The sequence below is a fragment of the Dicentrarchus labrax genome, unplaced genomic scaffold, assembly GCF_905237075.1.
Source record: "Dicentrarchus labrax unplaced genomic scaffold, dlabrax2021, whole genome shotgun sequence".
In the NCBI taxonomy this organism is placed as follows: Eukaryota; Metazoa; Chordata; class Actinopteri; family Moronidae; genus Dicentrarchus; species Dicentrarchus labrax.
This window is the reverse complement of record NW_026136715.1, coordinates 25,119,470-25,145,494: the sequence shown is the minus strand read 5'-3', so window position 1 is coordinate 25,145,494 and position 26,025 is coordinate 25,119,470. Positions and strand designations below refer to the sequence as shown.

General features: G+C 40.4%; 1 protein-coding gene and 1 long non-coding RNA gene across 5 annotated transcripts in view; one reads left to right on the top strand and one right to left on the bottom strand.

The window, feature by feature from the left end:
- LOC127377299 (uncharacterized) overlaps positions 1 to 24,724 on the bottom strand; it is a 37,372-nt gene extending 12,648 nt beyond the window's left edge. The window contains exons 1-2 of one of the 4 annotated variants that reach the window (XR_007887663.1): positions 24,472 to 24,724; positions 24,001 to 24,170 (exon numbers count right to left, since the gene is read on the bottom strand). This is a non-coding gene — a long non-coding RNA (uncharacterized LOC127377299). Of the gene's footprint in view, positions 1 to 16,745; positions 16,967 to 24,000 lie in introns of those variants that run through there. The other 3 variants (XR_007887660.1, XR_007887662.1, XR_007887659.1) reach the window with 3 other exon arrangements.
- On the top strand, positions 14,965 to 20,648 carry LOC127377290 (keratin, type II cytoskeletal 8-like). The gene is made up of 8 exons (XM_051425033.1): positions 14,965 to 15,521; positions 17,306 to 17,514; positions 18,111 to 18,171; positions 18,322 to 18,417; positions 18,695 to 18,859; positions 19,101 to 19,226; positions 19,337 to 19,601; positions 19,750 to 20,648. Exons 1-8 carry the CDS (start codon positions 15,096 to 15,098, stop codon positions 20,031 to 20,033), a joined length of 1,632 nt encoding a protein of 543 aa, XP_051280993.1. The 5' UTR covers positions 14,965 to 15,095; the 3' UTR covers positions 20,034 to 20,648.
- Positions 24,725 to 26,025: the final 1,301 nt, after the last annotated feature.

Here is a 26,025-nt window from a genome sequence, read left to right as displayed (position 1 = left end):
GCTTGTCTGTCACCCACCCAGCTCTTCCAAGATCACACAGTGATAAAAACTAGGTGAAAGAAAAACATGTGAGATTGCATCCTATATTGTGCACAGTACTAATCTGCTGTCTGCTGGCTGAAGGCTGTCTGCAGGATAATGTTACATAAAAATACCTGGCTATTAGTGGCATATCCTCCTCTCATACAACTTGTTCTAGCTGAATGGCATATTGTGTTAAGTTTCAAAAAGGCTATAACATGAATACCAGTTTACAGGAGGGATAAATTCATTATATGCATAATAGTTTCTGTAATAGCTTCTTGTTTTTCACTGTATAATGTAAGTACAGTTAATCCTTTTTATAAAATCTAGATTGTTGTTTAGGCGGAAGAGCTAGTTGATCACATTGGAGAGACTCAGTCTTATCATGTTCTAATAATGACTCTTGAAAATTATAAAAGTAATAAAAAGCAATAAAACGGTGACAAAAGACGAGCAGGATAACATCCTACTTAATAAATCTCATAGACAGTGGAATCCCATTTCCTCTTTGATTCTCATTTTAAAGTGAAACATACTGACGCCCATAATAGTGACGTGGAGCAGTGTAAAGCAGAAGGCGAGACTGCTTCTGTTTACACGGGGAGGTGGAGCTACAGTAGAAGGAGGGGTAAGCATGTCAGTCGTTGTTTGAGTGAAAGATTTGATCTCCATAGCAACATTCTGTACCGGCTCATTTCTTTTTATCTATAGATAGTGACCGAAATGTATGGTTTCCAGGGGAAACAAGCCATAATAACAAGCCATAAACAACAAGCCATGAACATAAATCTTTCCGTTGAACACTTTATTAATGAGGTCTTTGGCAAGGTCAGCTCAAAGAAAGTGATTTACAACCTCACTAGAGTACACATCTACATGATGTCTAGAGGTGTATATACAGGAATATGCAGCATGTGCTGCTGTCTATAAGAGGAGTTTTGGTTTGTATTTGTCTCAATGTACACAGTTGAATACTGTGTATGTAAATATGGTACATGCATGTTAGTTAAGCTTAATTTATTCGGAAAGTCCCACTGAGGTCAGGATCTGTCTGCAGTGATGAACTGAATGCCACAGCAGTAAATGGCATCCAATAGTCTGAGGGTAGTGGCTGCAGCATGAGCATACAGTATATCTCAATAATTGTATAATGTTTTTTTTCTGTTTTAAAATGAGAAACAAGCTCTGTTCTACAAAGATAATCCAATCTGAATTGGTAGCCATGCTAGCCACCATAAAGTTGACATTTTTGGGCTTTAGCCATAACAGTGGTGTAGCTCTAGGGATGGCAATGTTGCTCTGTTGGTCAGTAGATTTGTTGGTTGGCCCATTACTTTGGCCAAAACTGAAATGTCTCGTCAACTAGAAGATGTATTGTCGTAAAATTTGGTAAAGACATCCATTGTGTTTAGAGGATGACACACACTAAACTAAGATGGTGACCATCGTACATACTATACCTGCTCGTGATCAGCCTAAATGACTTACAGCCTCAAAGAGCTGCAAGCATGGCTCTTATTCACGTCACCTTTTAAGCTCTTTGTATTTTGTCTTTTTGGAGAGCAAACTTTGAATCAATAACAGATGTCTGGGGGTCATTAGAAGCAGACTGTAATCTGAAGATCTGGTTTGCAGTAGAGCTGATGGCACACAAGATTGTGTCATCAACATAAGAACTGTGTACTCAGTTGGGTGATAAAAATGATTTGTGTATATAGCAAGGGCCTTGTACTGATCCTAGTGGGACGCCTGCATCAGCCACAGTGGCACGTGATTTGAAACCTTTTGCAGCAACAATGGTTTGAATTCCACTAGAAAGATATAATTTGAACAAGCTGTAAGCAGAATGCACATGACTCTGTTCCTAAACATAGGTTGTCTTATTTCAGTGTTGCATTATGACATGCAGACAAGACAGTGAGTGCAGTGGGAGCATATCGGGGGCAAGGACTGAGTGGTTTCACAAATCAGAAAAAGCTACCCTTGTGTATTTCTTACCTGCCTGTATCTCAATGCCTACCATGACACATTGTATCTGCAGACAGGTTAATGTAGCTAGACATTACTACCATAAAGATTGCACAGACGGATAAGGGCTGTTTTTGAATGGATGAATGGATCTCTCACACATATTAGTCAGCAGCATTGTTGGAGTATGAATCATACAGCATGCAGAGTGAACAGCTGTTAGTTATGAGAAGATATGTTTGTGCCTTTTACAGATTTAACCTGACAATTGCAGATAGTCAAACACATAATTATTCACACAGACACACACACACACACACACACACACACACACACACACACACACTATATACATGCTCAGAGTAAGAGAAAGAAACAAACACAAGTACCCACTGTCCTCATAAAACAAAGTAATATAATGTGTGTCCATTGCCCCCCTCTTCCATCCATAGGTTTCACCGAACCTCTAAAACATTTTGTCATTTAGCTGTGACATGAGGATGAGCTAAAGTTGGAGTTTTATCAGCCTGATAAATACCACTTGTTGAGGTAAGTGTCACTTATCCCTACTGGGTTCTAAAATCCTCCTCTGAGCATTCCCACCTCAACCCAAACACTCTCTTTTCCGGGCTTGACTCCAATGTTTTTCCTGTTACTTTTCTTTTCCATGCTCTTTCTCAGCACCACTGAGCCTTTTGGATGTAAAGAACTGGCATTTGAAACACACTGTTGGTATTGTTCTGGGGCTCCATGGGGGTAATCACATCTCAGTTTATAAGACTTAAGAGAGTTGCACTTTTACTACTTAAGTAGGCTATGACATATAGAGGATTTACAAAGTAGAGAGAGCAGGAGACAGTGTGAAAGAGAAAGATCTCTTGTGTACTTGTGTGGTGATTAATGAAGTGGCATAGTCAAAATTAGCCCGGTTTCACACTTTGATCAAACATCATTGTCAGCAATAGAGGCGTTTGGAGAAATAACACCGTCCAAAGGACCTGCTCCCCTTAGGTACTGGTGTACTACCTATCAAGTTGGCAGCTCATCAGCTCACAATAATAACGGTGGAAGATTCACTTCTCCAAATTCTTAATTTAAAGGTCCAGTGTGTAATATTTAGGAGGATCTATTGGCAAAAATGGAATATAATATTCATAGGTATGTTTTCATTAGTGTATTATCACGTGAAAATAATAAATGCATTTTTGTTACCTCAGAAGGAGCCATTTTTAAGCTACAGAGGGACTTCAATCAAGTCCACCATGTTTCTACACTAGCCCAGAATGGACACTGGCTCTAGATAGATATTTTCATGAGTTTCGCAGCCACCATAGTTTCTCCTATGTGACTGAGGCAAGGGGTTTCAGTTGGTTGCAATCTGCAAACTCACTGCTAGATGCCATGAAATCTGGTCCTTTAATTCTATGACTCAGTTGTAAATCTCCAACTGATTTTTATGGTTTCCATCTGACAAATTAGACTTATTTATGCATGAAGGCTATGCATGATATTAATAAAACTTGTGTAGCTTACCAATGTAAAAACAATATTGAGGCTAAAGCTTAAAGGGTGTTTAGGAGCAACTAATGCAGATGTTCACTATAAATAAATAGATGCGTTTTTGAACCATTAACACAAATGTGAGACTAAGGTTTTATTTTATTTACGTTTTTTTTAATAATATGTTTTACTTTTACATGAGATTTCAGGATGAGGACAAACCGTTGAGATTCCAACACAGAGCAGAGCTGCTTATGTTGCTCTAAACACCGAGCGGTTGTAACGTAACCTTTAACCTTACAAAGTAATGCAGTAATGTGCTACTACGTGCCCTTGGAAGTAATGCTGAGGTCCTATTGTAGGTAACTACTTACCTGGGTATACTCATGTAAGTTAATATAAATAAAAATCTGACACGTGAAATTGGGAAATGGATTTCTGGTGGGACATACTGCACATATTAATGGAGATGTGGCATTTGCTTTACTTTTTTATTGAAGAAGCTGATACTTATCTTGTTTTGGTGATTTGCAGAAAAAAATGCTTCTATCAAAATTCAACTACTATTGAAAGCTTTCTAAAGGTCTAGATTACATATACATGTTGGTCAGGGGCCTTGATGACATAACTGAAGATGAAGAAGGTTCTACAGGAGGTTCTGAATATATTTATTTGCAAAAATGAAAGCTTTTCTATACAGTACTTACTATGCAGGTTATTTGTCTCCATAGTAATGATGGATTGTTTACTTCCTCCTACAACCTGGACTACTCCAGTTTTTGTTTTTTTCAGATCAAATCTTCATGCAAAGAAAGCTTAATTGAAATGAATTCAAACTAAAAGAAAACATCACAATTGATCAATGCTGAATATATCTTATGAATTTTAAATGTGATTACTGAAGAGCTCAAGTCTTACCACATATAGTTACATGAGGGTTATGCAGAGGATAAGTTACACGAGACACTCAGGTCTAAAAACTGCCTCCACCACTTGGGGAGAATGAGTTCAGACTATACAGAGTATTAGTCAGCCTTTTGCTGAGTTGCATAACACTCCACTATCCCTTCCTTTATATATTTTAAGCATTTCTGGTTTCACTCAAACATGAAAAGAAACTATCATATACACAAACCACATGCCCAGACAGCTACCACATGGGGATCTGAATACACACAGTTGGCAGTGTCTTGTTGAAAGGTTATACTGTAGCCTGAGGGACACAAGAATGGCTTTTGACTATTGTCTGACGTGGTACAAAAGACAGAAAATTCATTGCTGTTGTCTTTAATCAATGAAAATCTTCATGTTTGACCTACAAATCTGTTTATTACATTTGAGTAAGTAAAACCACACACAAGCTAAAACAAGGGAGGCTATTGTAAGCAGATTGGAAACAGACTGGGCACACACAATTTTCTGTACTTGCAGTCAGGTAAAAAAAAAAAAAAAAATTCATACACTTCCTTTTTCCGTTTAAAGCCTCTGCCAACGTTTGTTTGTCTTTGCATTGTTCTAAAGCCTGGAGGGACTGTTTGGGTTATCACACAGTCACTCCTCTCCAGTGCCAGAGGGAACACTCAGGCGTATGAGCGTCCGTACATTAACATGAATCTGTTTCACACGAGGACGTCTGTGAATGACTCTCCCAGTCTTTTGCCAGGAAGAGAGGCGGCTTCAAATCTCCAGTGACACACGCACGCTGCAGCGTTTCCACACACAACTACGCTCAATACAGTGCGTAATTACATACTGTATGGTTCCATTTATCTCGTATCCATGGCAACAACACTCACAAACTATTTCCATGGCAGTCACATATGCATCTGGCAAAGTCATCATTGCACCGTGGTAAACCCCGTTGCCATGCCGACCGTGGGTGTGGCGAGGGGTAGAGTGACATGGGCGGTGGGTGGAGGAAAAACTGTTAGAGGGATCACTCAAGGACACACACATAGAGAAACATAAGAGGAACATGTGGTGTGCGTGTGTGTGTTGATAGAAACAGAAGATGGATATAAAATGCATCTGTGATCACTATAAATAAGAGGAAAGAGGTTCCAACATACACTGACACACACACACGCTACACATAAAGTCTTTGTTTTATAAATCAGGAAATGCTGCTGTTCAAACTGAGAGGAAGGAGGAGACCGAAAATCAAATAAGGAACCCAACTTTTTGTGGGCACTGGTAAACTGGGCGCAGGGCCACTGAGCTGAGTAGGACTAGGTTTTTCCATGGAACATGTTTATTTTCTCTCCTCCCATCTTAACCTTCTTTGTTTTTCTATCTATGCTTTATGTTATTTGTTCAAACTGCAGTGAGGGAGTTATAAATATCATGCATGCGTATATGTCAGGCATAGGCAGGAGTTGGTACTGTAGTGGAAAAAGGAACATCGTTGTAGGTTGAATGATTCTGTGTAGTATTGATGTGCAAAATTGTCTTCCAAAATATTGTTATTCTGAATGAAATAAAGTCCCATGCAAAATTATTGAGATTTTAAAATGGAATACATTTGGCAATGAAACATCTCCCTCCTTCCAAGCCTCGAAGTTTTCAAAATGCAAAGTTGCACATTTGCAAAGGCTTAATCCGCTTAGTTACTGTTGCTACGCCTGTCAAGCTGTTCAGAGACATAATGTATATGTAGTTTACAATAACAGTGGCAGATTCACAACTGAATTTTTTATAACAGGTCCTTGATTTCAGACAGCGGTGGACAATAGCAGGCTTTTCATTTCTAGTTGGTTACCATCACTTTTACTGGCTGAAATGACGAATGTCAGATTTTGTCAGCTGTAGCTAGCCAGCTTCTTCAGCCAAGATTAACTCCAGAACTCATTTCAAAACAAGAACCCAGTAAAAGTGGTCTTAAAGGTCCAGTGTGTAACATTTAGGAGAGTCTATTGGCAGAAATGGAATATAATATTCATAGGTATGTTTTCATTAGTGTATAATCACCTAGAAATAAGAATTGTATTGCCTTTTAATGGATAGTGACAGCTGAAGGTAGACAGGAAAGTGGGGTAAAGAGAGGGGCTGACACACAGCAAAAGGCCACAGGTCGGATTTAAACCCTGGGCCGCTGCAGCAACTTGGTACATGGTCACCAGCTCTACCAGGTGAGCTAAAATATTTTTTATTTTTGTTACCTTAGAATGAGCTGTTTTTATCCACAGAGGGAGTGGGTCCTCTTCTAAAGAGTCTGACATGTTGAACTGCCATGTTCCTAAATTGGCTCTAGACAGGAACACTTAAGCAGACAAACACACTGTGTGGTCCATTCCTTACACTTGCTCTTGTGTTTTTGCTTTTGGAAAGAGCCAGTATCGCTCTTACTATAGCCCCATGCACAGCACTTTTCCGGTTTTCCACCGTTGCTAGTGACAACCTGCCTTAGAGTTAGTGTATGTAACCACTAGCTGTCATATAAGAAGTTATAAGCAGAGGTCAGTGTACAACATAGTACTTGGGCAGGAATGATAAGCATGCCTGAAATAATAGGCTGGAGCCTGGTGTGGAGGATGATTCGGGGCTTGTAAAAAGATTTACTGCTGGGGAACAGACTGGAGCTGGTACTGCACCTATGCTCACATGGAGCTTGTATGAAGGTTCTAGGTTGTTCAAGTGTTTCTGTGACTATTACTTGGACAGATGTAGGTCACTCAGACAAAAGAAACTTGCTGCTAACATTGCTAACAGTCTCTTCTGTCTGTTATTATCAAATGATGTATTACTTTTGTCTACCAGCTGTCTTTTTGTCACTGTGATGTGTTTGTTTGTTTCAAGAAAATGTTTTCTATTTTTACATTGCATGCGAGAGAAGGCACAATTAAACTGGCTTTTATTTTATACCATGACATTGTATTTCTGTCCTTACATTACTCTGAGTCCTTCCATCACCATGGGCTAAAGCACTGGAGTGGCACTGGCCTTCATAATCAGATTTCATTCATACGCCTACATAACCATAGTCCACCTAGATAGGCGTTTTCACTTATTGTGTCTGATTAGACCTGTTCTCTGGACTGTGTGGCTATGTACAGACTGACATTTAGCTCACACTTGTATAGCTTTGTTGTAACTTACACCTCCTTAATTTATATTGGCTGAACTCTGAAACCTGACAGGCACTGTGACAACTGATTTGAATCTACAACACTGAGTGACTTAATTGATAATTACCATCATCAACTTTTTATTGTGCGTTGCACCACTTGTACTCTGCATAAATTAAAAGGGTTGTCAGCAGCAGGTTGACATTTAGGTCTCACTCTGGCTGTTACTTCCTACTGGATGACGAACATAGGGATTACATAGCATGAATCTTATGTTTGTTGCTATTACATTGCTGGGAAGGAAACTGCTTTCTCTCATTTTTATTAAAGTTATATCATGCTTAAGTTGACTTGACAAAATGCCCTTAATTTCTTTCAGGGGGGCTTCAATTTCAGCAGGTGGCCCTCAAACTTTTGTATGATAAAGTCATTCAGGACACTGCCGTTCCCTGCCAGAACCCCCATCAACACTAGCTGTCATCCACTCAGAGAACATACTGTTCAAGGCATAACACAGTCAGATTTAGATAATACAAGTCTAAAATAAACAAGATGATCTTTCCAAGATGTTCCGATGCATTAATGTCTTTTATTTTTATTTTAATGAATGTATGAGGCAGATAGAGAGAGCATGTCTGCTTGTGTGTGTGTGTGTGTGTGTGTGTGTGTGTGTGTGTGTGTGTGTGTGTGTGTGTGTGTGTGTGTGTGTGTGTGTGTGTGTGTGTGTGTGTGTTTGCAAAATTGTGTCTTCCACAAAATTCACCTCATTGAGGAACCAGAAATACTAAAGTCAAGAAACTATATATATGTGGCAATTCCTGGTCAGCAAGCAACAGGAGAGAAGGCATTAACCTTTCTGAGATTAAAATAATGCCGTATTGATTACAAATAGGGGATAAAAATGAGGGTAAAATGTCTGGCTCCCATTGCAACCCAGCCATTACTGTAATGACTGTAAGGATTGTTATTCTGTTCAAATGTGGTCATACTAAGGAAAATACTATGGGAAACCTAAACCAGTAATTTTTTTGTTAATTGGAGATTTCTTTTTTTTTTTAACATACTATTTCAAATTGCAAAATAGTGAGGACTACATTCAAACAAATGGTTAAAACATATATTTTTAGGTGTTTGAGTAAATCTACTGTTTCTCTACACATACTGGACTTTCCTATATGTACCAGCTCTGTAAAATATAAACAGCTTTAGAGATAAAGAATCACATAAACCTCACTGTACTATGATTTACAGTGTTAGATATACAGATGTCCCCCCACCCTTTTCATTTGACCCTACAGAACTCTTTGTGTGTTAGTGTTAGCCCCACCTTTAAGGATAGGCCCGCATTTCTTACAATTCTATCTTATTACATGATATGCACATGTCCAAATGTGGATTTAGACAGTCGCTGTAGTTGTTCTTCCTACCCATACTGGCCTCGTAACGTGTTTTAATTTAAGAGAAGAGGGACAAAATCTACAGTCTGTGCAAAAAAGCATTCTGAAGTTCAGCTGAATTAAGCCTCTTACTAGCTTAATGAACATTAGAAGTCATTTTTTAAAAGAACGAAGACTGTATTCAACACGTTCATCATTCTCAAGGTTGTCAAATACTGACTCTGCTTTGTCTTAACTAAGTTTAACCTTAGTGTCTGCATGAGGCCTTTCTGCCAGAAACATTGTGAAACAGTTTTAGTTTGGTTAGGTTTAGGAAAAGAGCATGACATTTGGGTTAAATGAATATATTATGTGACACAAGTGATACAAGTCACGTAACGTGTAAGTCACGTACGTCACATTATGTAACCTAAAGCTTTAATTAAGTAAATTTTGAATATCACTCGGGGCACAAACCTCAGTCTCCTGGGTGAAAGCCCTGAGTTTGTTTCTGCATCACCTGACTTCCTAAAGGCTTTCTAGCAGCCTGGTGTCTCATACAGACGCTAAAGGGTACCATGTACGTCTGTAGGAGACGCCAAGGGGCGTGGCAGAATGTCAGTATTTGATGACCTGGGGATGAGAACAGGCAGGTATATACTTGTATATATTTACGTTTGTATCGTGTCATGAGAGCCAGTTTGTTGTGGAGGGAACATTTGCAGCCACCGATAATTCTTTCAACCTACATATGGGCCTGTGAATGTTGAATGTTTTTTGAATGAACTTGATATACCTTTTAATTGTAATTTTTCAACCTTTCAAACGTGTTAAACATGTGACAGAAAGTGTATATTTATAATTTCAATCATTTGTATTACTTCCAGGAGCTGTTTTGTATACTATAATATTTATCCAGAAAAACCCACCGAACCTTCTGTACACAGGAAAGAGAGGTAAAACAGGCTTGTGCAGTGTGAGAGGGAGGGTCATCTTCCATTACTTAATGGTAGAAGGTTCAATTGTGTCACAATGGGGCCTTAAAACAAAAAGGGTTATTCTGTGTGCAGGGTGATTGTACTGTATCCTGACAGGAAGGGCTGCAGCTTGAAGTTATTGTTAGTTAAAGAGACTGTACGGTAAAACTACAGCAAAATCACCCAGTTACAAAAACATCAAATCTAGTGATGACCAAAGTGATTACTGAAAGCTCATGATATTAACACATTCTAGGGGAGGGGGTCATGATGGGTTCACCCTGTGAATCTTATGAGTTTGACACATTTTGCGTGACAATTAACACAACAAACATTCCTTCACCCTGTGTGTCTTTTTATGGCAGAGTGGAGCTGATGGAGATCAGATGAGTTGCACCCATCAACACCCACCCTCAGTAATTGCCAGCCCACACACACACACACACACACACACACACACACACACACACACACACACACACACACACACACACACACACACACACACACATTACAGTAGCTTTAACACACTCAGACACACCTTGTGATAGCTGATGGTGATAGGTCCCCTGAATGTTTATAGAGTGTAAAGGTCCATCTCTGTTCACACACATTTATCCTGTTATAAATTCCTGCTTACAACCGCTCAGCCCCAGTCAAACAAGAAATATCAGCTAGTGATTACCTGCAGATACAGTATCAGCCTCAGTATGTTAATGTTGCAGTGACAGATAGTGACAATCACTTCAAGCATGTGACTGGTCCTAATGAAAGCCTTGTTACCACTGATTGAGGTGAATGGAATGAATGGTAGGCGTACTCCTGATACCACCCTTTGCAGAGTAAACTAAATTCCAAATAAGACACTTCCAAACTCAGTACACCTCTTCACAGACACAGAAATGCCGTTATTGTTGAACGTAATTATTGTGTTACTCAGGTTAAGAGTCCAAATGTGACTAGAAGTCTGTTTCACTACTACAACAAGAAGCTGGATGAACCAGAGGCTTCAAGAAATTACTGGTGTGGGGAGTTTTGTGACAGCTTGATTGATCTCTAACACCTTTAGTACTCTAATACATGCTGATACTGACATCTCACATGTACATTTATCTCCCGAGCACAGAGTAAGACCACACAGATGTCAATAAGACAGATCGAATCCAACCTTGTGGCAAGAATTAAGAAACATTATATAGAAAGAGCCAATCTTCTTGCTGATCGTCTTGTTTGTTTAGGTAGGTCATATAGAGGCATCAGTATTAAACTGAGAAAAACTCCTTGTAGTACATTTGACAAAAAGAGATTAAATGATTGGCATTGGCTGACATGGGAACAATAATAAAAACAAACTGGATCAGGAAAGAGATTCTGCTGGTAGCTAAGGTACTTTAGAGAAAACATACAATGAGGGAACCTGCAAAAGAGAGGTGTAACATCCTACCAAATGTTTAAATCAAATGCAAATAATAGGCTTAAACTGTGGTACTCTGAATTATCCTATATTGTCTTTAACCTACTCATGACTGATGAACAACCAGTCTCAAACAATGTGTGTGCTCACCTCTATGTCTGTAGTTAGGAATTAGTTCAAGATCTTCTCTTAATCAACTCCACAGACCAGTGGAGCTCTCTTAAAGTTTTCTGTTTGTGAGTAGGAGTAAAAAAATGAGGAGTTTTTGCTTTTGTCTATATGTAACGTTCAGAAAACTTGTTAATAATGACACCAGTGGCTGTTAAGTGAACTGCAGTCAGCGTTCCATTGCATGCGCTCGCAGTCCGTAAGAGAGAGTGAGCACCATTCTGGGCGTCAGTCAAAAGTAATACATTAGACTGAATGCTGGAAAATAAAATACAACCATATTTAAACTTATTATATCAGAATAATAAAAAAAAGATTTCTGATTAAGCTGCTTTTACTTAAAATTTTAGGTGGCACTAACCGGTTTTCGATGTACAAAGAAATGTTCACTTAATATAACTGGCTAAATGATATGCTTGCCATTCACGAATTACCCCATCAGCCAACACCACGAAGCAACCAATGACAGACCCAGACCACGCAGCCAGCCAACCCCAGTTTAGCTCGGGCTACAGTTAGCTAGTTGTATACCCCTTCTTTGCATCGCTCTTGGCTAGCAGAAAGCAATTGTTTGCTTTGTACTGTTACATAATTTGTTGTTGGCAAGGAAGCTAAGGTTTGCCAGCCAGCCACACTGAATATTATCCATTGACAAAGTAATCTGCAAACGGCAAACCAGTCAATTTACCAATTAGTTTCCCAACATAGAAATGCATCCAGTCCACGGGCAACCAGGGAAGTCGTTACAACCCATTCACTCATTGGCAATAAAAGTGATTGATACATAAATATAATAGGTCAAATGTTTCAGAATCGTAGCAGCAGCAGCAGTTTAATATGGGCCAAGATTAAAAGTGGCTGATACGACAAAAAGCACAACAGAACTTTATTAGATTGTCAACACTCGTTTAGCTTGAGTCAGAATAATGAGAGTCATGCGATCAACCAAAACCTGTTTCATGGTGGAATTACTGAAATTCAATTAACTTCCAAGCGCTCTGAAAAAGATCTGTTCTTGTTCATACAGTTTTTAATCAACATCCCACATGATTCAAAACCTGCTGATAATATATGATCACTGTGATTTCACTGCAGTCATGTGAATTTCACAAAGTAAAGCAGAAATTCCCCTTTGGCACTGTTTATAGCGGAGTTTTCTTATGTGGCGAAAGCTCAAACTCAGATCCTCAACATCATATTGATATTGCCACATGTTCTTTTTTAGGATGGTTGAGTCAGTCCCTCTGTGCCTTGCATTCGCAAAAGCCCCACTGGCATCCATTTTGGCTGAAAGAAGATCAGAGTCTATGTTATTTCCGCACGTTTCCATGATGATAATGAGGCTAAGAGCCACTGGCGGGAAAGAAGAAGGTTAGAGAAGATGGAGGAGAGAGGGTACGGTGGAAAGGGTTGGATCGGTATTGCCAAGACTCATGACTCATCGTGGTGAGGGAACAGGGGAAGAAATGAATGAGGGAGGAGAGGAATGCAGGGCCGGTATTGGTGGAAGGATGGTTGAAGGTTGAGCCACCGTAGTTTCATCCTGCATGTTGGCCATGGTGAGAAACATGGTAATGGCATAGGCAGGAATGATAGGGGCAATAGTTGCCCTGTTATCAACAATGTTTACACAGTGAGTAATTCTCTCAGGAATGAGCATCAGCTATGAATTATGTAGAGTTGTTCATAGAGAATAATAATTCATCACAACTCATGTCAGGTAGAAGTATATAAGCACAACATTGACCATAAACATAAATAAACTCTGACACTTGGGTTCATTGTTTTGAAAAAAGCCTGAGGCTAAATGGCGTTAACCTAACGCACCTCTTGTTCCACAGTAATTAAAGCCAGCTGGTCAGTGCTGTTCACCTGGTTTGCAGAGACAAGCATACAGAACAGCACATGTTGTATTTGTTATACTCAGAACAAGACTAGGGATGGCATACAGGTTGCCTACAGCAGCCAAGGAATTTTGAGCCCTAAAGCATCCAAAACTGTTAACACTCCTCTCAAAATATCTTATTATAGGATACTGCTTTGGTACTGTTTATACCCATTTTTAAAAATGCTTGAACATTGAAATATATGGATGTTAGCTGGTGGACCTCCCAATCTTGTTTTTAAGAGAACTAGAAGAACTTGTTTCGAGTGATCCTTACGGCCGAGTTTGATGGTGTGATGTGCCTGAATTGGACCAAAAAAGGTGCCAGTATCCTAATTCAGCAAAACCTAACCCTAAACACAACATAACCCTAAACCTAATTCTTTTGGTGTTTTTGGTGGTGGGAACGGCCATGCTCATGAGAGGTAAGAAAGTAAGGGTACTAATGTGGACAAAAATCTGAAGTGCCAGTACCAGTGAGTTTCAGTCCGTGGAATGATGCTGTATGGTGTATGACATCCAGATGCTTCTCCATGCAGCATTTATGAGCACTCGAAAGCTCTGGTTTAAAGTGATAGCTTAACATTTTTGTGAAAAATAAAGATGAGAAGAAGTATGACAGCCAGCTATCAGTCAGCTTAACTTAGCATAAAGCCTACCAACCCTTCTAAAGCTTGCTAATCAACATCTCCCATTATGCAGTTTTTGCTAATTTTGTATATGATCATTTGTGGGTTTTATGCTGTGTTTTGTGGTATGTGTATTTCATTGTGTATGTATGTATGTAATTGTTTTTGTCCTGAACTGAATGATGGACTAAATTAAGTCTACATGGATCTAGTAAAAATAATTTCAACTCTTCTGTCCAAAGAGGGCACGTTTATAAACTCAAACTAATAGAAAGAATGGTGAATGGAAAGAAAGTGGTGACAGAATAGATGTCATTGCCAAATGTTCTATAATTAATTAAACACCAATGCATCACACTCTACATTCCACATCCAGTGTCGCATGATAATCAACAGAACCTCCCTCCTTTCACTTACACACAGACACAGACACAGACACACACACACACACACACACACACACACGCACACACACACACTTACACAGACCTTACCCAGGAATTACAAACACACCTTAATTTACAAAAGTCCAGAATTAATGTGTAACAACTACTGAACCTCTTATCAACCACCGACCAACCAACACACACTGCTGTTTTTCCTGATACATAGCTTCTGCTGCATGTAACTGATTATTTTTTAAATTTGACCAGACCTCCCAATTTTACAAGCTGTGGTTTGTTTGAACACTTTTACCCGGAGAGACACACACAGCGTAGAGATTCAAGCAAATAAATATAACTACTCAACAATCCTCTCTAAAGACCACGTTTTCTCTAACAACACAGAGAAGCCTGTAGAAAGACCAGGTAATGGTTTTGAGTGACTGCACTATGTGTCATAGAAGTGTAATGTTACAGCCCTGCCTCCCTCTCTCACCCAGACCTTCAGCCAATGGCAGCTCACCCGAGTCCCCTCCCACAGCAACAGGCTTTAAAACTCCTCAGTGGCTTCTTCTCTTTTCTATCCACTCTGGTCTCTCCCCTCTGCTGGCCTGCCTGCCTGCCTGCCTTGCCAACCGAGCCATTCGGTCTGACCTTCCCAGACTTATTTCATCCAAAAGAAGAAAAAAACTACTTCAGATTTCAGAATGTCGGCTTATAATAAGTCCAGCAGTTACACTGTGAGGAGTTCTTCTGGCCCACGGAGCTTCAGCAGTAATTCCTATGCTGGACCAAGTGTCTCTTCCCGGAGGAGCTACAGTGTCAAGAGTTCCTTCGGAGGTGGCAACAGGGGCTTTGGAGGAGGTGCTGGCATCTCCAGCACCTCTGCCTATGGCCTGGGCTCAAGCATGAGTAGCGCAGGCATGGGCATGGGTGGAGGCTACGGCGGTGGCATGGGTGGAGGCTACGGTGGTGGCATGGTTGCTCAGGCCCCCATCACCGCCGTGACTGTGAACAGGAGCCTGCTGGCCCCCCTGAACCTCGAGATTGACCCCGCCATTCAAGTTGTCCGCACCCAGGAGAAGGAACAGATCAAGACTCTCAACAACCGATTTGCTTCCTTCATTGACAAGGTAAGAGCTTGTAACAGAGGGCAGATACATGTGTGTGTGGGTTAAATGTTCAGGTTGCCCAAGTCTTTGCTTTAAACTTCCCATTCAAACAGATGCTTGAGGTGGGTGGAGATCTCAGACCCAGTGGAGTCAAAAAGCTGAACATTTCTCTGACATTGTTATGCAATATTTGATAGAGAGGCCCATATGTTTGCCACATGTCATGGAACGCTGATATCTGCTTTCTTTGCTGCGTGGAGAAAGTTATTTTATTCCCCTCTCAGCTTTCGTCACCTCCCACAAATGAAAAAAATGAATATGCTGCGGCTCAAACTCAGAGTTACGCACTCTATCTTTTGGCTAAGGCTGCCCTTTTATAGTGATGAAAAACAGACTTGCAGAAAGGAGAGTGAGAAAGACAAAGACAGAGAGAGAGAGAGAAAGGAAAGGGTGTGTCAGGGCTTGTGATATGAGTTACCTTGGGAATGGTCCCTCCCTTAGTTGGGGTGTGGCTCTTTCTACTGCCCTGGTGGCCCCCACCCCTCCAAACACACACACACACACACACACACACAGTCAGCACTGACTGTCCTATTGTTACCTTAATGACAGTACCACCTTTCACGGTGTCTTTGAAAAGAAGTGTCCACTGGGAGTATGAATAGATTGACTTTTAATCATTGCGATCAGCATTTAAGTCCAGCATTTATGTAATACTCGGGTGTGTGTGTGTGTGTTCTCCGAGGCCTCAGCAGTGGGTTAATATTTAAAAAGGCCAGTTGGTTTCATGTTCAGGCCAAAGCCAGCTGACTGGCTGCATATCAACTCTCCTTCTCCCAGCGCAATGATTAAAAGAAGATAAAGTGAATTTGCATGCTTCAACACAAACCAGATGAACTTCCACACTATCATCTGTTATCTTATGGTGGAGGTCCATTTTGGGGCACTTTGTTATCTGTATTTACTCCAGTTTAAATGAAGACCATAAGAGGTTCTTGGTTAGAGCTCACCTGTAGAGTGCAAAGTCTTAGGGAGCAAGGTCCATGGAGTCGCATATCTGCTTTCACTATACTTTGCTTTTATTGTTCACAAGTATGCAAACTCTCCACCTTTTTGCCTTCCACCTCCACCTCTCCCCCCCTCTCTTCGGCTAATAATTCATCCTCATTTCCTCTCCCCACCACTCCCTGACTTTCTACTCCCTTCTCCTCCCTCAACACATCTATAACGCAGTTAAATATTTACCTTTCTGCATTTGCCTGGGGATGCAACTTGGCATTCTCTCGATGTATTTGTTCTCTTTGGCTGCGAACTGCCCTGTACAAAAACAGGAAGACATGCTGGAGAAGGGTTAACTAGCTCTATTCCTCCATCACTGGCTTTTTCCGACCTCGTCTCCCTCCCTTCCACCTCCTGTCAGGATACACGTACGTCAGGCCTTCCTTTGGAAAAGCATGGCTGGTCTGGAAAGCTGCCACAGCCAACAGCAGCTTACAAAGCTCCAAAGATAGATAAGAACAACAAAGACTGTAGACTGTATGTGAACAGGAGGCAAAGCGAGGTTGATCCTGATGATTGATTATTAGGATGTTAACCCAGAGGTGATGTTACGTCAGGGCAGAGCAAGCAGCAGTTACATCATACTTTTTAAAGGGAATATCATAAAAAGGATGTCTTCACATTTTTGTCGTAGTAAACCAGCATGTAAGTCACTGATTATTCGTAAAGGGTTTTTGTTGATTCATTCCTAATGACCCTAACAAATAACCCTAATTTTCTTCTTATTTCTGCTTCTTTCACACCAGGTCCGCTTCCTGGAGCAGCAGAACAAAATGCTGGAGACCAAGTGGAACCTGCTGCAGGGACAGACCACCACCCGCTCCAACATCGACGCCATGTTTGAGGCCTACATCTCCAACCTGCGCAGACAGCTCGACAGCCTGGGCAACGACAAGATGAAGCTGGAGGCTGACCTGCACAACATGCAGGGCCTGGTGGAGGACTTCAAGAATAAGTGAGTGTGGAAGGGGCAAAGGATGGGGGGGGGGATGCAGGGTCAGCTTTTTCTTACATCAGTGTCACTGTACAACAGTTCAGGAGTTGTGCCTTGCAGTACCATGAGTTAATCTTTTTGTGGACTACTCCCAACATCTGTCCTTTGTCTTGCGTCATACAAATTCTAGGGAATTACAACACTGAGGAAGCATGTCACATTACATTACATATGAGTGGAGGTAAAAAACATTTTACACAGTTGGCTGTCAGAAAAGCTGCCTCTAGCTTTACACAAGTGGACACAAGCATGCGCATGCTGACATGCACATGTCTCCAACACAAACAGGTACAATGGTGCCGCACATATTTGTCAGTTGTCCACAGACAAATGGATCATATCTGCTGAGGTCAGGGGAGTCCTGAGGGAGGAAGATCAGTAACACCTCTCACACTTGGCGCTGAGTCAACAGAAACTGTGTGAGGCAAATATCCCAAATGAGTTCAAGAGTTAGAGATGGACTACCTGCGCCTCCTAGTGTTACATTACTATATAAACTCTCTGAACAGCCACATGAGACAAGACTCTAACCATGAACTGTATTTTGTTCCTCTCAGGTATGAAGATGAGATCAACAAGCGCACAGAGTGTGAGAATGACTTCGTCCTCATCAAGAAGGTCAGCATCATCATTTGTCTTTTTATACCCTGTCTGCACTTTCTTTTAGCACTTAAATAATAAATAATATATTTTAAATCGTGTTTTTCCTGTAGATAATGTCACTTCTGTGTAATGTCTCATTCTAACATGCATTGTTTTTGGTTCCAGGATGTCGATGAGGCCTACATGAACAAGGTTGAGCTGGAGGCCAAGCTGGAAAGTTTGACAGATGAGATCAACTTCCTCAGGTCGATCTATGAGGAGGTATGGCACATAATCAGCTCAGTGGCGTTGTTTGTTTCTCTACTTTCCCTCTTGGCTTTAAAACTGCCAACCTTCAAACCACTTGATGCATTCATCAGCATTATTTGTGATTTATTGATCCAGTCATAACATGCCTATGATGTTTGTGGTGTCAGTTTCCCACAACTTCTCAGCATCTGGTGAACATCTTGACTTGCCTCTTGTACCGCTGGAGGGGTTTCCTCAGTGAGGCGACTAATCACTATTATCTCTATCTTTCTTTTTTATTGTACTTTAGGAACTGCGTGAGCTCCAGAGCCAGATCAAGGACACCTCAGTCATTGTGGAGATGGACAACAGCCGCAACCTGGACATGGACTCCATTGTGGCTGAAGTCAAGGCTCAGTATGAGGACATCGCCAACCGCAGCCGCGCAGAGGCAGAGACATGGTACAAGACCAAGGTAATGGTTCCTATCCTTCCATTATAATAGTGTGTATTGAAAACCCTTCTTGCCATTGCTATAGACAGATTAATATTTAAATCATGAGTCAGTAAAGTACCAGCCACTCAGAATTGCCACCTAAGCCGAGATATATCCATTCAGATAAGTAGGGACCGACCATTGACCATCATCTGTACATACAGTAATCTCATAAATAGGGCTTCCAGTTAGTAATATTGTTTTGCTGATGTTTTTTTAGTATGAGGAGATCCAGACATCCGCCAGCAGATATGGAGATGACCTGAGGGCTACCAAGACAGAGATTGCAGACCTGAACCGCATGATCCAGAGACTGACATCAGAGATTGATGCCGTCAAGGGACAGGTATGGAAAAAATAGTTTTGACAACATGGTCCGCCATTTGGAGCCATCATTTATTATGTTGTTTAACAATCATGAGAGTGGAGACCTTATTTTTAAAAATCTTCTCCCAGCGTGGCAACCTGGAGGCCCAGATCGCTGAGGCTGAGGAGCGTGGTGAGATGGCAGTGAAGGATGCCAAGTCCCGCATTAGGGACCTGGAAGACGCCCTGCAGAGAGCCAAGCAGGATATGGCCCGCCAGATCAGAGAATACCAGGACCTGATGAACGTCAAGCTGGCTCTGGACATTGAGATCGCCACTTACAGGAAACTGCTGGAGGGAGAGGAGGACAGGCTGGCAAATGGCATCAAGGCTATCAACATCTCCCAACAGAGCAGTAAGTCATCTTCTTCAACCTCGCCTTAATTGTCGTTGTATTGACTAAAGCCATAGTAAACAGTCTTCTCTGATTGGTTCTTCCGTTTTAACAGATTCCACACTCTTCCAGTTTTAACTATTGTCTCTGACCTCCCTTCTCTCAACAGCAAGCTACAGCGGTTTTCCCATGGACAGCATGAAGAGCAGCTACTCAAGTGGCTACTCCAGCGGTTTCAGCAGCGGATATGGTGGCGGCAGTGCATATGGCAGCGGCAGCGGATATGGCAGCGGCAGCGGATATGGCGGCGGATTCGGCAGCAGCTCGGGCGGCTTCAGCAGCGGCAGCGGCTACAGCACCAGCACCCAGAGCAAGAAGAACGTCGTTATCAAGATGATTGAGACCAAGGATGGCAGGGTGGTGTCTGAGTCCTCCGAGGTCATTGAGGATTGAGCTGTCTAGTTTAGAGGTGTAGCTACCTGTCTGCTATCTCCTCTCTGGTAGTTTTATACTCACAGTTCACCCCCAGCACCCCTCAACTATTGTAATAAACAAGTCTGAAGTAAAACGCTTGCCATCCACTCTCCAGTTGAGCCTAATTGTTTTTCATGAAGCAATAAATGATCCTAACATTACCAAAGATCTGAAAGGGACCAAAGAATTTATTTTGTATGTCTGATGTCTGACTGTCTGTACTAAAAAAGTAGTTTTGTCTCAGAAAGAGAGCTAAAAACTGGGCGAATTGCAACTTCGAAAAAAAGTACTCATACATACACTCCCTTGAAATAAACACAACAGCTATTCCATACACGGAAGGCTGTTTCATTCAAAACGGTGTTGCATCAAATGGACTGTGGTGTGAAGGAATGTGAATGTAATGAAACAGTGCTTCAGCATTGATGGTCAACTAATGTCTTAAAATTGCCTGCTACAGTAGGTAGTGCATGTCTTCCCTGTGCGTGTCCTGTAACTGAAACTGTTCGACCCCTTAGGAGGCTGCCCACGTCAAACTGTTGTCCTGAGGTGCTGTTTTTGCTACCAATAAAAATGTGTTTACTGAAAAGAAAATTACGTGTTTATTTTTTTGATGATGACTCAAAAAGAAAGAGAGTAAATTAACTTGAAGTCCAATAAACCTCACAGTGCTTAAGTAGTTTTGAATCTGTAAATACGGATAGTTCTTGATCAGTCCTTCAAGTCACAAGGATAACAATACTATTACTATGTTTAAATATATATACAGTAGGTAAATATATAATATATATTAACAGTAAAGTGAAATATCACCTGTTTTGTTTTATTTTCACATCAAAGTCCCACCATGTTGGTTGAAGGAGTGGAGATGTTCGATGACTGAACTAGGCTCTGTCATATCTTGTTTATTTTGTGACATTCAACTTAATAACATTTCACTGGTCATGTTTGGATAGTGGCTTTTAAATCTCCAAGTACTGAAAAAAGTATTAAAAGTACAGGACATCTAAAATAGTGAGTAAATTGGTCTTTGGGTTCTTACATTAGCATTAAAGTGTTTCTCCACACAGAGAAATAAGTCCAGATAGAGAACACTGCTTTAGGCCCTGGGTGTTGCCTTTGATGTTTTACTGACAGGTCATTAGCCCGATTAGCAAGATTAAGTGCAGACGGGTTGACCTCTGTATGGTTTAACAACATATCAATAATAAAAATAATAACAACTTTATGTAGTACCTTTTAAAAGTTTACAAAGTGCTTTGACAGACAAAGCAAGAACAGGAGACTCCGAAGGCAATAAAACAACAGGGTAACAACCTTTCTCACCTGACATTTCCACTTTTAATAGCAGCAGTGCAACTATTAACATGAGTTATCTGTAAGCTCTGTTCCATTTAGGAGTCCCTGTAGGCCATATAGCCATAATCAGTGTTAATAATTACACCTGTGACATGACATGTTAACATTTCTGTATGACAAATGTAATTTACAGAAGAAGCTGTGTATTTGATTATCCTACATAGTTTTATATAGAATTATTCCATTTACAAATAATATTCAGTATTTGGAGACAATGCGAAGCCAGAACTGGACAACAAACGAGGCTGGTTAAGAAGAGGACACGGCCATATTGGAATTTTGCAAAGTAGCAGGAGGTGAGTTTGTCCAAACGTATTGTAAAATGGCAGCAATGTAGATATACAGAAATGTTAGATAATATTAAAAAATGGAACTACTTCCTTTCGGCCACTTGGAAGCAGCTGAATATCACCTTGTAATGTAACTTAATGTGTCGGATGTGTCGGTCGCGAATGAGCCGGTTGAAAGAGCCGGCTCTTTTAAATGATAACGATATTATTTGTATTGAATTTTTTTGTGAAGTAATTCGAGACAGAATGATCTGATGGTCTCCGCGCTACAGGGCAGAATACAAATAATAACAAAACGTTACACTTAGATAGTTGATGGCGGTTAGGTCATAGAGACATGCTTCAACACAATATAGACAGTTTTGCACAGTGCGCTATATTTATTTTTTATTATGTTTATTTGTTTATGATTATTTTTACTCTATAGAGGTAATTTGGGTTTTATTTGTCCAGATGTCAGTTGTTGGCATTAACAAAACATATTTACTCCTGTATTTAATTGACTTTTTATCCCAGTACTTTACTTGTTTTGTTCGGGGTGTGTGTGTGTGTCCTCTTTTTATTTTTTATTTCTATGCTTAAGTGTTTACAGCTGTTTCTATCTGCTTTGTGTAGCATAGTGGTTCTACAGCAAGTCAGTGCATTCATTGGGTGGTTTCAGAGAGTTACAAGGGTCTGTAAATGGAATGAACACAACTGGATACAGCAATTTATTGGTATTAGACAATGTCATTTTTCCTTTTGAATACTTCAGTACATAGACTGTATTGAATACATCTCTAGTAACTTAAGGGGCATGTGTTGGCAAACTAGCCTAAGTATCCAGCTACATCTTAGGTCAGCAGACATGGAGCAACATATTCCCTCTCCTTCCAGCTGTTTTGCTCTTTATTAGCAATCCAGAAAAATACCTGTCTCTTTAGCTGCTAAATGCTTATATGTTCATTAGCTAGTTGCTTTTGTCGGTTTGCCATTTGCTACAGTCAGGTTTAATCTCAAAGTAGCTAAAGAATGTGTGCAGCTGACATTTCAGACAGCCATTGACAGTATATACAACAGACTACAAAAGAAACAGAGCTGCTAAACGAGGCAGGCAGGAGGCTTAAACGGCTTTGCTTGGTTTAACTTCTTTTATGTATAGTTTAGTTAACTGTTATATACCGTAGTATTATATTGCTTATATTGCAATAGCCACATCAGACTCATGGTATGGGGCTTTGAGTAGGGCTGCACTATATGGTAAAAACATCATATTGCGATTATTTTGACACATACTGCGATTGCAATATGATTCACAATTAGTGTGGGAATGATAATTTTTGCATTACAAATTTAATCTTTACTGAAAAAACTATTGAAAACACGATGATGTGAAATCTTTGGGGGTCTCTACCAAACAAGTACGTTTTCTTACATCGGAACAAGAGTTGTAGGCCGGGCCATCTCTGCAGACCTGTTGCTTTTTATTATAATACTTTGTCACTCATTTTACCTCGATCAAAAATAAATCGCAGCTTATGAGATTTGCCTGTTGCACTTCGCCATGTTGCGATTTTGACAATATTTCAATGAATTGAGGTCTTCTGCATTAATTCTATGGTCTTTTTAAAAATGTATTTGCATCTATGTTAATTGGGATGTCCTTAACATCCTGACATCTGGATTTCTATTTCTATGGTGATTTTTAACAGTCATTTGATGTATTGTCTGAATGACTTTTCCTGTCCTTTAAATATTTTCATTTCCGCTCCATCATTCTAACTAAAAAGCCAACAAGATTCATCCTTAAACGTCTTATAGCATACAATTACTTTTATTTTAAGACAAATGGCCAAGTAATGATTTGTCTTTGGTATCTATTAGGGTACTATTCTAATTTATTGATTAAGCTATCAATCATTTCCTTGATTGATCAATTAGTTGTTTGGTCCATAAAATGTCAGAAAATTGGCCAAGGAGACGTCCTCAAATATATTCAGTTCAATGTCATAGAGCACTAAAGAAAGCAGAAAATAACCACATTTGAGAAGCTGAAGAAGACTGAAAGCATTTCATTGTTTATCAAAATAGTTGGCAATAAATTAGTTGATATCTAATCAATTCATCAATTAATTGCTGCAGCTTTTTGTGAACAACTCTATCACCCTCCAACGGCTGTGCTGGGCAGCTCCAGTGTATCTATACGAACAGCATTCAGGTTTAAGAAACACTTAGTGAACTCACACACAGGCAGGAGGCCATGGAGTAAAAAATCAAATCTCTTTTTAGCAATTGACCACCAGGGGGCAACATCTTACCTGAGTATGTTACTCTGCAGGTCAGGATGAGCCCTCTCACAGGAGGACTGAGGGTGAATGCCTGGCACACCCACTGTGTGTGTATAGTGTGAGTGTGTCTGTGTCTGGGATCCATAACTGGAGTAGGGCCTGTTACTCCAAAATGCAAAGCAACACAATAGTTGTCTATCCTGAAAAGTAAAGTTACTCAGAATAGGAGCCTTTATAGAAAACATCCCAAACAAAGTGAGCCAAACCACTGGAAAAACAGGATCTATTTTTCAATGTATTTTTAGCATGCAGCCAAGAAGAGTTGAAATGACATGCCTTTACATTATATTACATAGAAATATGTTGGCAGATTCTTCGATTTAGAAAGACCAGCATTAAATTCCCAACCCTCGATCTACTATCAATCCGACATGCTAGAGCAGTGAGACATTATGAGTACAATACATTTGTGTGTGTGCATGCCAGCGTATGTTTGCTTACTTGGCATACTCGCTCAAAACAGAGGGACTCCTGCTGTCTCTCAGTGTCCTACTGAAGCTTCCTTGAAGTCCTTATCCACAGTTGAAACAGTGTACGAATGAAAAGTAGACCTATTACTACAAATGTAATCGTGCAATATCACAGAAAAAAAAGATCACCCTTTAATGAAGAATACGCAGGAGGGTGGAGCAGTAAGACCCAGCATTTCAGCATGTAGCAACCTGAGCTGGCATCCATTTTACTCTTTCGCTCAAGGAGGCAGTATTGTGTTAGTCTCACCCTGAACATGATCCTTTTTTCATCTTGTACTAGCAACCCCTTCATAGTTTAGAGAATTGTTTGATTCACTATTAACGGCACATTTTATGTAACAGATCTTATGTCTAATTACTGTATAACTACTCACTGCTGTTTTTTAACTGACAAACCTCGCAGTGTACGTGCTACAGCTCATGAAGTGTGCATCAGGTGTAGCAGTTCCACCCAAAGTGTCATCCCTGGACGCCATTAGAGTCTGATTCATAATCACTTATGGGCACACAGAGTGGGCGAGGTATGAAAAGGGTGTTTTAAAGTGTCTGCCATCATGCACAACTCTTATAATAAGCACTAGAGGACAGTGTTAACGAAGAGGACACCCAGGTACTAAAGCCTGTTCATAACACAAAAATCTGACAAATTAATCATGTGAAGCTGAGATTTTGGAGGTGTGCATGTTGGCTCCTCTGCTAGCCTCAGTAAGCTGCGATTTCCCAGAAAGCCCCTCTCTGTGTCTTCACACAAACATGGCTATGTAACTTTGCAGAGGTTGTTTGAACCCTCACTGTGCTCAACTCCTCATGAATGCCTGGAACCAAACTTTATTACAAGCAGACCTACACCATGAACATACTACAGTACTTGCAACAATATGATGTATTATTTATCCGCTTTAGATAATCTAATTTTCAAAGGGGCAGCACAAAATAGCCATCTCCTGTTATTTCTGCAATAGTCTACAGTTGAAGTTATGAGGTTAAGCTGTTGTATATTAGACGTTAGGCTTATGGGATGTCTGGTTTTACGTTGTAGTTATTGTGTAATATAAAACTGATATAATTCTTGCATATGCTTCTTGTTCTTGTTCAGAGCTATCTTGTTGCCATGTGCCAGCCATGTAGTTGTGACCGAGCTGTTCATTTGGATGCACCAGTGGGCGTGTTGGCTTCATGGACAACGCCCAGTCAACTTCTAACAGGTAGTAAGTGTTAGACTGTATTAACCGCAGTGTGGAGGTGTTACAGTGTCCACCCTTAAAAGATAGATCAACAACCTCTCAGGTTGCAGGGTAAAACATAATTTGCATGTTAAAGAACCTTTCACTCTTGACTCATATGTTCTATCAAGACATGTCTGTCCCTCTACTTATTTAAAACACACATACTTCCCACACATTTTAATTCACAGAAACTGGGACAGCAGCCAAGATGCTACATTTTACTGCTCAAGTGTGTATGAAAAGCAAATAGCAGAGCAAAGCAGGCTTTGTTCATTTCACATTCTGTTATGGTAGTA